At 51.6% G+C, this 14,923-nt stretch overlaps 1 protein-coding gene across 2 annotated transcripts; it reads left to right on the top strand.

Annotated features, from left to right (window-relative positions):
- Positions 1-345: 345 nt before the first annotated feature.
- Positions 346-3,206, top strand: SP8 (Sp8 transcription factor). 2 transcript variants are annotated; one of them, XM_051852798.3, is made up of 2 exons: positions 346-552; positions 1,540-3,206. In XM_051852798.3, the coding sequence occupies exons 1-2, from the start codon at positions 532-534 to the stop codon at positions 3,076-3,078; spliced, it is 1,560 nt and encodes a 519-aa protein (XP_051708758.1). In that variant the 5' UTR covers positions 346-531; the 3' UTR covers positions 3,079-3,206. The 2 variants fall into 2 exon arrangements, with proteins under 2 accessions (XP_051708758.1, XP_089171481.1); XM_089315355.1 differs by lacking the exon at positions 346-552 and adding an exon at positions 679-986.
- The last annotated feature ends 11,717 nt before the right edge of the window (positions 3,207-14,923 follow it).

The following is a 14,923-nucleotide window of genomic DNA, read 5'->3' as shown; positions in this document are numbered from 1 at the left end:
CGGGGCGTGCACACACAACCGCTTCACACCCAGTTCTCTCGGGCCCTCTCACGCACGCCATCATTCCTCTGCAGCCGCCCGCCCCCTCCCCGGGTGGGGCAGACCCAGTGACACACCCTGTCACCTGCACCCCCGCTGCGTCGCACTCACACACCCCTCCCGTGCGCGTGCGGTCGGCGGTGGGCCGGCTGGGTCGCGGCGCGCGCGCACACACACACACACACACACATACACACACACAGCGCCCCCATCCCCGCGCGCGCTCCCCCGCACCGCGCGCGCTCCCGCCCCTCCCCCAGCGCGCCGGCGGCCGCGGCGATGACCTCACGGCGCGCGCGCGGCGCGGCCCCGGCGAGCCCGGCGATTGGCTGGCGGCGCCTCCGCGGCACTTCAAAGCCGGAGAGGGAGCTACAATTGTGGCGGAATGGGCGGAACTGATCATTGTATTGCACACCTCTTAAAAAAAAAACACTGCCTCTGATTTATCAATATAAAAAAGATCCTCCGGGAGGCGGAGGGCGCTTTTGTGGGATGGCAACTTCACTTCTGGGGGTGAGTTTCTGCGTTGTCCTCGCGGCTTTAATTGCGCTCCTTTCATGGCGGGTCCGAGGGGGTCCCCGCCGCCCCGGCCGGGCCACGGGCTGTCCGTCTCGCTCTATTGAGGTTTTTTTTTTTTTTTTTCCTCCCTCCCTTCCCCTTCTTTAAATACAAGGCAGTTTGGAGACAGGAAAGAGGGGGAGGGGGCAGATCACTTTTTCCGGCGCTGGAGACGGTTCGCAGGGCGCTTGGGGAGCAGCCGCCTCGCCGCGCGCGCCGCTCCGGGCCCGGGGCACCCGCGCCCAGCCCTCGGCGCAAAAAAGAGAGAGAAAAAAAAAACTACAAAAAAAATCGCGACACTTTGGGGGTGCCGAGAGCAGGCTTCTGCTCCCCGGGCAAACCGCAGGGGCTGCCCCTTCCCCTTCAATCCAGCCCGCCTGGTCTTGCAGGTACGTTGAATTCATTATTTCTTAAAAAGATTGTAGATTCAATTTTTTCTTTTTTTGCTTTTTAAGAAAATAAAAGGAGACGCAGGAGGAGCGAACGGCCTTGGGTGTGGGTGTGAGTGGGGGGGTGCACAGCCCAGGGTGGGTTTCCGGGGCACGAGACTGGTCCGTGCAAAGCGCCCTGCGGATGCCTGGGGACCGGCTCCTCAAAGCCAACCCCGCGCGGGGCTCTCGGCCCGGGAAACTTACTCCGTCCGCGGCCAGGACATTTTTTTGCGCGCTCGTCTCCGAGCGTCTGGGGCCTGCCGCGGCGCTACTGGCGTTTTGCTGGAGTCCAGGAGCGCGCGGACAGCCTCGGGTAGCGCTGGCGTCCGGCTCCCGGCGGCCCCGCCACGTCCCCTCCCGCCGCGGGGCAGCCAGGTGAGTCCGGGGGTGTGCGGCGGGGCGCCCGGGGCAGCTAGGTGAGGCTGGGGGTAGGGGGGAGCCCGGAGCCGCCCGGGCACTAACGCGCCTCTCTCCCCTCCCCCACCGCGTCCCCTCTGCTCCCGAACCGCAGGAAGAACCGAGGCTGGGCTCCACTCCTTTGGCCATGCTCGCCGCCACCTGCAATAAGATCGGCAGCCCCAGCCCGTCCCCCTCCTCGCTGTCGGACAGCTCGTCGTCCTTCGGCAAGGGCTTCCATCCCTGGAAACGCTCGTCGTCTGCGTCCTCGGGCAGCTGCAACGTGGTGGGCTCCAGCCTCGCGGGCTTCGGCGTGTCCGGCGCCGCCCGCACCGGCGGCTCGTCCTCGGCGGCGGCCGCGGCCGCGGCGGCGGCGGCCGCGGCCGCAGCGCTGGTGTCCGACTCGTTCGGCTGCGGCGGCTCGCCGGGCTCCAGCGCCTTCTCGCTCACCTCCAGCAGCGCCGCGGCCGCCGCCGCCGCCGCCGCTGCCGCCGCCTCCAGCTCGCCGTTCGCCAACGACTACGCGGTGTTCCAGGCGCCCGGCGTGGCGGGGGCCGGCGGTGGCGGCGGGGGCGGCGGCGGGGGCGGCGGTGGTGGCGGTGGTGGCGGCGGCGGCAGCGGCTCCTCCGCGGCGCACTCGCAGGACGGCGCGCACCAGCCCGTGTTCATCTCCAAGGTGCACGCGTCGGTGGACGGGCTGCAGGGCATCTACCCGCGCGTGGGCATGGCGCACCCGTACGAGTCGTGGTTCAAGCCCTCGCACCCGGGCCTGGGCGCCGCGGGCGACGTGGGCGCGGCCGGCGCCTCCAGCTGGTGGGACGTGGGCGCGGGCTGGATCGACGTGCAGAACCCGAATGGCGCGGCAGCGCTGCCCGGCTCGCTGCACCCGGCCGCCGGGGGCCTCCAAGGCTCGCTGCACTCGCCGCTCGGCGGCTACAACTCGGATTACTCGGGCCTGAGCCACTCTGCGTTCAGCAGCGGCGCCTCCTCGCACCTGCTCAGCCCCGCGGGTCAGCACCTCATGGACGGCTTCAAGCCCGTGCTCCCCGGCTCCTACCCGGACTCGGCGCCATCGCCGCTGGCCGGCGCGGGTGGCTCCATGCTGGGCGCCGGGCCCTCGGCGCCACTCGGCGGCTCCCCGCGCTCCTCCGCGCGCCGCTACTCGGGCCGCGCCACCTGCGACTGCCCCAACTGCCAGGAAGCGGAGCGCCTGGGCCCGGCCGGGGCCAGCCTGCGGCGCAAGGGCCTGCACAGCTGCCACATCCCGGGCTGCGGCAAGGTGTACGGCAAGACGTCGCACCTCAAGGCGCACCTGCGCTGGCACACGGGCGAGCGGCCCTTCGTGTGCAACTGGCTCTTCTGCGGCAAGCGCTTCACGCGCTCCGACGAGCTGCAGCGGCACCTGCGGACCCACACCGGCGAGAAGCGCTTCGCCTGCCCCGTATGCAACAAGCGCTTCATGCGCAGCGACCACCTCAGCAAGCACGTGAAGACGCACAGCGGCGGCGGCGGCGGCGGCGCGGCGGGCCCCGGCGGCGGCGGCAAGAAGGGCAGCGACACCGACAGCGAGCACAGCGCCGCGGGCAGCCCGCCCTGCCACTCCCCAGAGCTGCTGCAGCCCCCGGAGCCCGGGCACCGCAACGGCCTCGAGTGACGCGCGCGCACGCACGCGCCCCCAGCTGCCCCCGTGCGTCTGGGCCTCTGCTCCGGCCTCCCTCCACGGCACCCCGCTCGCCGCTCGGCCCCGGCCCCTCTTTCTCCCGCTCCCCTCTGTGACTTAGCTGTGTAACAGGGGGCTCTCGCCATGTAAGTAGCTCTTGCGCCGCCCCTGCCCACGGGGCGCGCTGCCCGCACCGGCACCCGCGCCTCGCCGGGCAGCTGCTCGGGCCGCACGTTGTGCTGGAGCAGGAGCCAAGCCTGAGGCCTTGGGAGGCCGCGGGGCCGAGGCCAGCCCGGGGCGGGAGCGGGTCGGGCCCGGTGGGGCGCCCCTCGGGCCCCCGTGGGCCAGGCTGGGCCCTCCCTGCGCCAGCTCGGCGTCTTCTCCTTTGTTCCCCGGGGTGGAACCCTTGCAAGTTTCGGCATAGTGCAGTCTTTGGCGAGTCGCTGCAACAGCCTCTTTCCCCTACCCCCATCTTTATAACTTTTTTTTTTTAATGAGAAAACTGGAGGGAGAAAAAAAGTCACCCTTGCATTAGATTTCCCGTCTAGATAGGTTTTCCTCCAGCAATGCGAAGCCTTTCTCTGGAAACTGCTCATATTGATCCCAAAGTTATTTTGATTGCATTCACTATGGGGTGGGGGCGGGGTAGGCGTCTTTTTCTTATGCAAAGCTACCCCTTTCCGGTGAGACCAGATTAACTGTCTCTGTGTTCTTTTCTACCTCGGCTTTCACCACTCCCGGGCGTAATTTCCCAATTCTTTTTTTTTTTTTTTTGGTTGTTGTTGTTATTCCAGCTGTCAATTTGTATAGAACCCATTCCTGTAAGTTCTTGCAATTCGTTAAAATTCTTAGGGTTAAACTTTTTTTTTTCTTGTTTGGATTTAAACTTATAAACAACCGAAGAGGCTACCATTTCTTTCAGATGAGGCTGTAGTTTAAATGCCCAAAGAAGGAAAAAATAGGGGAGGGGGAAAAAAAACCCAATTGTAAACGATATCTGAACCTAATGGTTTGTACCACTGGAGAATCGTTCTAGATTGGTTACCAATTAAACAGAACTCCACCAGAGTCAGGGTGGGAGGTTGTCCAGGAGACGATTTTGTATAGTATTTTTCTTGTACATTACTTCCAGTAAATATTTGAAAAATATATTGACGTAAACTTGATTTTTTTTTTTTTTGGTCACGAGAAACTATTAAGAGTTATTGTTGCAGTTCTGAGGAGCTGCGAGTTTTCTCAACTCACTTCTGGAGGTGCAGAGCCACCAACGCACTTTCGGGGCCGAGTTTTGCTCGAATACGAATTTAGATAGGTGTCAAACTGTAACTAAGACAATATTTGATAAATGTTGGATGACATTTAATTTAATGGAGCATGTACTTATTTGCATTTGCTGGCAGTTCAGGCATAGTTGAAGTGAGAGTTCGCCTATATTTCATAATAACTGGGTCCACCAAAACCCATGTATTAAATAAATTGTCCAAGTGAAACTCGACTAACTTTGGCCTTTGTGTATTTCCTGAGGGTAATATTGTTAAATGTTAATGAACACTCCTGATGCTACATTTAAATGTTTGCAGATTCTGCAAACTAATTGCTCATTGTAATGTTGAAATAATTTGGATATTTCACATTGAAATGAAAGCCTTTCTCTGGAACATTTTAGACTTGCATTTTAAATGCATGAAATGTAATTGATTTATTTGTAATATTTTAAATGGTATTAATAAACAGATAAAAGACTAGGCCAGTTAACTTGTATTTTTTTTCCTCTTTTAAAACTATGGACATTTGCATTTTATCTTCAGTAAAATGTCTAATTTAAACATAATATAACCCTGTTTTGTGGTGATATTTAAATAACTGCCTTTAAGCTGTTACCTAGATGGACCGATCTATTTGGCAAAGCCGTGTTTTCTCTATTTGCTGAGATAAGATTATAGTGTCTACGAAATATAATTAATTATTTACCAGTAGATTTAGCTCATAGTATCAGGACTTACTGACCTTAAAATTTGTGCTAAGTCACCAAACAATTCATAGAAATCTCGTTCTGCTGGAGCCGGGTTGTGGGCCACTGGTTGCTTTTAGCATTTAAAAGGCCAAGCCTTGCCTTGGGAGATCAATGCAACGAAAATGAAAACATGGGCTTGAGGGGATGGCTTCTGTTGTCAGGTCATCCAGCTAACAGAAGCTTGTTTTTGGCATTCCACGTCTTAGCTGGAGCTCCTGTAGAGCTCCTGTAGAGGTGTAGATTCCTGTTGGAGTGAGTTATCTGTTCTTTGAAAGTCTCTAAACAGCCACCAAAGAAAAGGAAGGTTAAACCTTAATCTGTTGACTAGGGTATTGTTCATAGGTGTCCATGATGCCAATAAAAATGCTGTCTTGTTATGTTTAAGTGCATTTAAGCAATGGGTGTTCTCGAGCCATATTTTGAAATCTAAAGTACTTATAAATGTTGACTGATGTTATATCGAACTATTTCACTATTAGATTAATATTATTTTGAATCAAACTGAATAAAAAGTTAGTGTGTTCAGATTCTTATAAGTTTAGCTTCTTTCTTTCGGTTTGTCCTCCTCTCAAGTGTAGTCTGGGTTTCCATCTTGAACTGGAACATTTCTATCATCATGTATGTATCTATAGTCGCTGCGATCCATAGAAGTAGAAATGAAAGCACGGAATGCTGGGGAATATTAGAAATCCCGGTGGAAAAACCGCGGGTAGGGATAAAATAGGTGTTAGAACCTTGCGGCTTGTGCCTAAGTAACCGGTCACCTTGATGACCCTGTCTGTGTCTGCGGTTTTAGACGAGCAAGTTAGCTCTGATTCTTTAGCGTACTACAACCCTCAGCCATGGTGTTAAAAAAATAAAACAGTCTCTCTCTGTCACTTTCTTCCTAGGAATAACACGCAGAACACACTTTAAGTCTTGTTTCTTTTTAATTGAAAATTGCAGTGCTGAGGGATTCGGAGAGAGCGGCAGGTAAGGGGACAGCTGCGGGGGTCACTTATGATACGGGTTGCATCCCGTGCAGAAGCGACATTTGGTGTGAGAGGTGGGTTGTGAGAGGAGGAGCTGGGGTCTAAAGGGAGAATTCTTTGCCTTGGATAGCTGTGCAAACTTTCACTTTCTTCCATGGGCTCCCCCTCGCTCCGGTGGCTCTGATGGACTTTGTTTTGATGGTTTTTGAGCAGTATTTCTGCAGAGTGCGCTGGGTGGCCCTTGGGGGGAAAGGAGCATTCTCTCTTGGGAGGGCAGAGGAAGGGATACAAAATGACAATTTCCCCCTGCTTTGTCTGTGGGAAAGCAGGTGTTTTGGAACCGCGGCTGAGGCTGGCTCAGGGGCAGACTGAGCCAGATGCTGGTCTCATTCTGAATGGCGAGCGTCCGGTATTGCGGATCAAGGTGGAGTTAAAGGAGTTGCTGACCTAGGGGTCAGACCGGCATCTATCAGCCCAGCCTCCAGAGCGGGGCCCAGGGCTGCCCGGCTCCCAGCAACCTTCCCATCTCGCCCACACTTGAGTGCCTGTTCCCTTCCGAGGCTCTCTCCCTTTCGGCCTCCTTCCTCACTTTCCTGATCTCTGATCCAGGGATCCTGAGTGTGATTTGGTAAGGTTGGACCCTCGAGTGGAAGGTTTTATGTTGAAAACTTCGTTAAGAAATGCCAGGAGCTGCTGGTGCTCACTCTCCTGCACCAGCCGGTACTGGTGAAAGAAACCAGATGGGTTTTTCTCTCTGCTACCCTCTTAGCCCAGTATGGCCGCCACTCACTCCTCCCTCCCCTGGGTGGAAAATGCTGAGATGGAAGGTGAAAGCCGGGCAGGTGGATGAGGCCGGGCAGATCTCCTGCAGATCTTCTGGTGGGGTCACTGTGTGGAATGTCACAAAGGCCAGTGGAGGAATTTCTTTATAAATATTTTATTGTGGAGGATTAGCTCCCAGGTCAGGTGATGGTTTGGGCTGGTACAGTTAAGGATAGAGTTGGATTGTTCTCTGGTTGCCTAAGAGAGTAGAGATAGGCATGATAGTGAAAGAATGTCTACATCTTGCTCCATTTTGCATTGAGTCGCAAAAAGAGGGGTGGACCCGGCAAGTGTCCTGAAGAAACTTCGGTGTTAAAATTTTCCTACTGAATCTTGCTGCTAAACAGGCATCATCATTTTTCCTTACACTCCTAAGAAAAACGCAGGTATTACCAATTTCTCTCTCTCTCTCTCTCTCTCTCTCTCTCTCTCGGCTCTCCTTTCGGGTGGCATTGTAAGAAGACTCTCTTCATATACCATTATAGTTATTAAAAAAGAAAAGACTCAAAACTAGCTTGCGCCCTCTGTATTCCTTGCCAGACCCGAGACCCCATCGGCTGCGCGCCCTTCGCATTTGCCGCACCCTCCGTGAGCTCAGGGAGGCGGCTAGGCTAGCGCAGGGTGGGGAGAGCTGGGAGAGTGGGATCTATTTTCCTTGGTCCCTGGGCGCGTGTTTAATTTAATTTAATTTTCTGCGGAGACTCCCAGCGGCACAGCAGCAGCCTGAACCGTTTAGCTCCGGTGCCTAACAACGGTGGGAACTCTGGGGAACGACAAGCAGGGTGTGGGGTGACCTGGAACCAGGGGGACGAAGGCCGGCCACGACCCGCCGCTGCTCGCACACCGCGCTTTTCCGTGCATTGGCCGGGGCTGCTGCGGTGAATCCGAGTCACTCCCCAACTTGGCTCCGCACTTAGCAACTTCTGGGGTTCCCGGGCAGGGCGCGCGCGACGCGGCCTCTGCTCCTCCAGCTGAGGCCCAGCCTGCCCAAAGTTACCCTCCTTTCCAAACAGTGGATTCGGAGGCGGCTTGGAGCCCGGGAGTAGTTCCCAGCTGTTCTCAAAGCTACCACCCGCCTTCCTCTCCGTCTCCGCGACGCGCGGAGGTCCGCTCAGGAAGACCGTGGGGCCCCTCGGGAAGAGTTCAGAGCTGGCGAGCCCCACGGGGCTCAGTGGACGCTGGGCCGGCGGTGCGGGGTCTGCCCGTCAGCCCCGCGCCCTGCACCCCGGCCCGCCGCGCGCGCCGGAACCGGGCGCACACAAAGACGCCGCGGCCACCTCCGCCCGCTGCGCGGGCAGCGAGCGCCACCCTGCGCCCCGCGCCCGCTCTGCAGCGCGCTCCGCACGGGTCGCGCCGGCCGACCCCGGCCTGAGCCTCTGACCTCGGGCGAACCCTCGCTGGGGTTGCCCGGGGAGGGAGCCTCCCCCGCGCGCGCGCTCGCGCCCAGGAGCTGCCAAGAGCCTTTCGGGGCCGACCGGGGTGAGGGTGACGGTTCCCCTCCTTGCCCTTGCGCTCCAGATCCCTGGCACCAGCCAGCTGCCTGTCGCCATCCTGGCGCCCTGCAGCTCCGAGACCCACACCGTGGCACCCGGCCCGGCTCGCCGCGTCCTGCCGGGACCCCCAAGGGCCTGCTGCGGAGCGGGCAGGCCGTGGTCATTCTCTTAGGCCTTGCCCACGGCTACTTGCCCGCTGTCACCTCCAGGGCATTTCTCCTTGGCCAAACTGCCGTGTTATCCCCCCCCTGCACCTGCCTCCTCTCCCGCCAAGTGGGAAGCTTATTCGTGTCACTTCATTCTGAGTTCCCCAGCCTCGGACGGGGGGCGTTTGCGCACCTGTGCCAAACACGGCTATCCTCCAAGGAACCAAAGTGTCATTGGCTGCAAAAACTTTTTGCGTTTTTGGATTTAAGCTTTGGCCAGCCGGCGGGCTGTCCACAGTTACAGGTATACAAGCCTCGTACCTGTTAGATGCGCCTAAAATCCAGCAACCCCTGGAGGGCTCCCTGGTCCGCCGCAAGCCTTGGGGCTTCCGGGTGTACGGGGAGCGCTAGGAAATGTGACAGAGGACAGCCCCAAGCCTCCGGCTCCCTTTGAAGGTCTTTCCTTGGAGGAGGTACCTGCCTGAGGTAAGGACCCTAGCCCCTGCCCCCAACTCTAGGCCTTCAGCCCTGTGGTCTTGAAGGTCGGGGTGCAGGTTCGAACGCAGAAGGTGGGCCAGCGTGCGCGCACCGTCCACGAGTCCGTGCGTCTGTAAGGGACCCCGCGGTGAGGCTCCAGCAAACACGTTCAGTGAGCGCTCGCAGCTGCCACCTGAGCCACGTCCCGCCTGTGGTCACACCTGCGGGGCTCACTCCCCGGCCAGCACGGGTCCCCTAAGCGCGCAAAAGGAGGAAGTGGCCCGGCCTGTGCGCAGCGCTGGCCTCGCGCGGGAAGTCGTCGACGGGGTCCACCCCGGAGCCGCCGCCGCCGCCGCCGCCCTCCTCCCCGCAGCCGGCTGGCGCTGCGCCCCCTCCCCACCCCCCTCTCCCCGGGCTCCGGAAAGCCCGGCCGCGCCGGAATGTCGCCTTGGCTCACCCTATTGTGCCTAGGTGTTGCGGGCCGCTGGGGGGGGACAGGGCCGCGCGCTTTGATCTCATGGCCCCGCCATTCTTTGGCGCAGAGGGGTGAGTTTAAATTAAATTTCTCTCTCTCTCTGTCTCTGCTGATAAGTTCTAATGGCCTCCGAAGGTGAATGATTGTTCAGTAGCTTTGCAGGGGTTGTCACAGTGGGAAATCTCAGCGCGCAGTCCGCGGGAGCAGGATCTCCCCGGTGCCCGCAGCCCCGCCAGGGAGCCGCGACGGTGGTTCGCACCTGCGGGCGCGGCTTCAGAGGTGCCCTCCTCCTCCTTCTTATTTATTTTTTCTAGGTCAGCATTAAGAAACCTTGTTTTTGAAACTAAAAATCCCAACCCCTCGGCTTTGATGATGACATCAGCGAGGCGAAACACAGTGATGAAAGCTAGGGTTTTGCGTTTTCCTTGGCCAAAGTCAGCCAAGCCACCTCGGCTGATGGATCTCCCAGTGGCCTGCCACCTCTTTTGACTAGTTACAGTGAGTTTTTGATTTTTTTTTTTTCTTTTGCTCGATTTCTGAGGAAAAGGGCGGGCATCCTATGTGGTCGTTAGTGTCCTAAACCCACCTGGTTTGCATTTCGGAAATGGGACTTTCCATGGGAAAAGCTTCAGAGGAAAATGCCTCTGCTGTTCCCTCTAAATAGCCATCTCCCTACCAGCAAAGGTGGGCTTAATTACTATTTAATCCCCCTCCCCCCCCATAAGAGACAGCATCAACAGTTTGCATTTTGCAAACGGGTCACAACATTTTGATACTGAAAAGGAAATCATACTCGTCACCCCTACCAAAGAACCCTACATTTGTAATTTAAAAGCACAATGGCACTCTTCACTGTTTTTTTTTTTTTTTAAAGAAAATCCTTTGTACCCCATTCACACCAGTGCTTCCTTGCATGGGGTTTTCCTTGTTTACTTTTCTTGCCTTGAAATTTTTTTCTTTTAAGTGAATTGAGCTCCCACAAGCTTTCAGATTTCTAAATCAACACGTAGAAACTGGAGCCTGCTTATCAAGTTTTCACTCCTCTCTTGGCAACTAATTTGAAAGGGCCCAAACAATGAGTTGATTTACATTATGCGCAGTTCACCCTGAACTCGGTGTGAATGTTGAAAAACCCTCAATAATTCTCCTTGGGTTATCTTTACATCTTTGGGGGAAGCAATCCTCCTAGCTGTGAGTTTTTTTACCCACTCCATTTTAAGTGCTGAAAGAGAAGAAAGAAAGTAGATGTTTTTCTTTTTCCCCCTAGAGTTCAAGCGATTGTCTGGTTCAACTGAAAAGAAAGGATTGGGACTCCCCGATTTTGCACCCAATTTAATGCCCATAATTATGCGGGCACCCTGTCATTAGGTTTCCCATCATTTCAGGAAGTTCTGTGCTCCTTCTCACACACTGATCAATGCTTCATTTATCTCTTACATACCCAGCCCTTATTCTGGAGATTATATATATATATATATAGATAGATAGATAGATAGATAGATAGATATAGAGATATATATGTGTGTGTGTGTGTATTTTTTTTTTTCCTAAGCAGGTTCTATCCCCTTTCAATTTCACAAACAATGGCTTTTCTGAGGGTGGGGAAACCTCGGGGCAGGTGGAAATGTGTTTAAAAGACATTCATGTTGATTTACGGATGCTGCAGTAGAATTCAAGGAGATCTTTTTTTTTTTTGTAATGTTACATCATATTTATCCCTCAAACTTTAAGAAAATAAGGTTCTTATGGGTGATTAACTTGGTGACCCTTGTACTTTCAGGGAAGTTAAGATTTCTGAGTAAATAACTATTTGACTTAAAACTACGCTTGGTAAAGTTTTAGGTGAGGAACCCATGTATTATGCTTCCTGTGTCTGTCCTCACTATTGACATATTTCAGTGAATATCACAATGGAACATTGTAACAGTAATGAAAAGACAACTGTAAAACAACCTTGCACATATTTTGGCAAGAGAACATTGTATCTTCTTTGGCTACATAAACCTTGTAGAAAATTTATGATATGATTTATGTAGCATATAATTATTAAATGTGAAATACATCACTTGTTTACTTGATTGTTTTAGTACATACATCCAGGAAAATCATACTCAGTGAAGTTTTCTGTTCTTAAATTCTACCTGTTGTTAGGCAGAGAGAATATTAATTTCACAAAAGGAATATGACAGAGCTCTGTTGTAGATAAATTGTACTTATAGCCGGGAAGTGGTTTGGAGCTGCTTTTATTATTTTATGCTCCAAAAGGCAACAACGTATTTGTTTTTCCTCATTTTTTTTAAGTGAAATTTTTGACTTGGAATAATTTTGGATTTACAGAATCCCAGGTAAACTTCTTGTGGTTGCCACTATTAACACACTATTTTATGAAGGTATATTTGTCAAACCTAAGAAATCAATATGGGTAGATTATTTTTAAATTTAAATAAGGAAATAAAGGCAAAAACATATTGCATTGCCCATCAATCAGTGATTGGATGTAGCTTAGAAAATGCTGATCTTTTTATGATTGGTTGGCCTGTGCTAACCCATGCAGTAATTCAGGGAGAAAGCTGCTCCTTAGGGGTGTGATGGTAAGACAATTTCAGAATGAAGAATTTTTGTTTCTTTCACAGTTAACTAAAGTCTCAGAAAACATCATGGTGTTCAGTTTTGCATTTTTATTTCATATATGGCAGCATCATATTAAATTTTGAATGACCGATATTTTACTTTAAATGATCAAAACTATATTTCAATAATATTCTATTTATAGCATATATCTATATTTTTATGATTGCAAGTGGCATTTACTCATTGTTTTCTTCAGTACAGTCATTATAAAATATGAATCACTTAGTGATTTCGTACATTTCTCCAAGGTTTTTCAACCTCAATTTGGGGATCATTTTTGCTAAAGAGCTGAGTTTTCCAGAGTCTAGAATGCTTTTAAACTTAATAGTTAAGGTGTTTTCTTTTTGCTGTTTATTTTGTTAGCACAGATAAATGTATCTTTTACACTCCATGGAGCAATAAATTTGCATGTATTTTTATCTTATTTAAATAATATTATAAGGGGTTCTGTCAAAAAGGAAAATATTCTTTATTGAAATATATTTTCACTGTCCTAGGGTTGTCAGATAAAATATAGCATACCCAGTTAAATTTGAGCTTTAGATAAACAATAATTACATTTTTAGTATATCAGTATGCCTCCTGTAATATTTGGGCCATATTAATACTAAAAATGATTTGTTGGTTTTCAAATCCAAATCTAAAAGGATGTCCTAGTTTTTCATTTTTTTTTTTTACTTTCTTTATCAAACACATTAAAAATACAGTTTTTGGTATCTCTGAGAACAAAACAGCAAAACAAGAAGTCTATATAAAAACAAAGTAGCTGGCACCTGTTCATGAACTTGTTCAGTAGCATTCTGCACTATTCGCAAAGGGGAATTCAGGGCACACAGAAGCCAGATTTCCTCCTTTCATGGAGCTAGGAAAATAACTGATTTTCCTGTTACTCTCTTGTGCTGCTTCAGCTCATCAGGCTTCATTTTGGGCTCTCCTTACATATTTGGAACATGCTATCTGACTAAGAAAGTGCAGCTCCCTGGCTTCAAACGGAGTTCTGTTATGCCGATGGTTGCTGCTCCAAGTCTCCACAATCCTCCCTGATATTAATGCTGTAAAAATGGGAGACGTCTACGTTAAAAAAAAGTCTAATTTCTGTTCATTGGGGCCGTGGGTTGAGTCCCCCCCCCCCCCCCCCCCCGGCCAGGCTTTGCTCCGAAGGCACTTCCTGCTCACCCCGATTCCAATGCCGTCTCTGGAACTGCACACATGTGCACTCCTGCATTCCCAGAAGTTGGGGCGGTAGTGCTTGTCGTCAGATTCACTTGCTTTTAGGCACTCCATACGTTGTAATCAAATAATCAGAGCTGAAATCTTGGGAAGATTTCGTTTTCTTTCTTTGAAAGGAGTTTTGCTGTTAGGGACTAGAGGAACTATCCTCTCATTTATTAAGGATGTTTTCTCAAAAAGCCATGTGTCATAGTTGTGTTAACGGTTTGCTGTTCTGTGGCTCATCCACACTTTAGCACTTAGTGTTGGTGACTATTCCAGAAGTAACAAGCACAGTTGTGTGTGGGCTAATGGGGCCGGGGGCACCCTGGTAACTCAGGTTTATGTGTCTTGTCTGCACTTAGATGGCTCAGGATAAATAAAAAACCCTGCTAAAAGGCCAGGTGTGTCAATCAGATAAATCATTAAGAACAAGGCAGGCAACGTTTTACCCATAAACTGTGGACCCATCGAGGACCCTGACTTATAGGAGAGCCACCTTTGACCAGGAGCTGTGGGTACTGATGTGACAATTCAGGAGTCACTGGCAGGTGGGGAACTCTGGGAACTTCCGTGGGGGCTGACCAGATGGTTGCACCCATGGAAAGACATTTCTGTGTGGGCACCCACAAATTGCCCAACTTCCCCCCCCCCATTTTACTTTGTTTTATAGAACCAATTAGATATTCATTTGATTGCCATTTTGAAAAATGTCGTTACTTCTGTGAATTCTAAGGAAACCAACTAGATATTCATTTGATTGCTATTTTAAAAATGCAGTTACTTCTGTGAATTCTAAGGGAGGCATTCACATACTATCTATCTACTCATGTTACTACATCCATCCTAATCCCCCAAATACCAGGGACTGTGAAAACACAGGGGAAACAAATTACCTTAACCCCAGCTCAGACTGCATAATTGTGTCTTTTTTTTTTTTTTTTTTTTTTGACAGGCAGAGTTAGACAGTGAGAGAGAGACAGAGAGAAAGGTCTTCCTTCCGTTGGTTCACCCCCCAAATGGCCACTAGGGCCGGTGTGCTGCGCCAATCTGAAGCCAGGAGCCAGGTGCTTCCTCCTGGTCTCCCAAGCACTTGGGCCATCCTCCATTGCTTTCCTGGGCCACAGCAGAGAGCTGGACTGGAAGAGGAGCAACCGGGACAGAATCCGGCGCCCCAACCAGGACTAGAACCCTGAGTGCCGGCACCACAGGCGGAGGATTAGCCTAGTGAGCCACAGCGCCAGCCATAATTGTGTCTTTATTTACAATCTCTTCTTCTATGTGATTATTTTCTTACTTGTACATGGCAAATTGTAATCCACTTTTTTCCATGAATATGGAAATAACTTTCTCTTACAGTAAAATGACTTTCTCTTATAGTAAAACTTCTCCACAAGCATAATATTAAATAGCTAATATTGTATGGTATACATGTATCAAAAATTTACTGTGTTTTAAAAGATTTATTTATTAACTTGAAAGTTACAGAGAGAGAGAGAGAGAGAGAGAGAGAGAGAGAGAGAAGGAGACACACACAGAGAGATATCTTTCATCCACTGGTTCACTTCCCAGATGGCCACAACAACCTGGACTGGGCCAGG

The sequence above is a fragment of the Oryctolagus cuniculus genome, chromosome 16 (genome assembly GCF_051225735.1).
Source record: "Oryctolagus cuniculus isolate XC-2025 breed Fujian yellow rabbit chromosome 16, ASM5122573v1, whole genome shotgun sequence".
Classification (NCBI taxonomy): Eukaryota; Metazoa; Chordata; class Mammalia; order Lagomorpha; family Leporidae; genus Oryctolagus; species Oryctolagus cuniculus.
The sequence above is the reverse complement of the archived record's forward strand: the minus strand, read 5'-3'. Positions and strand labels throughout refer to the sequence as shown.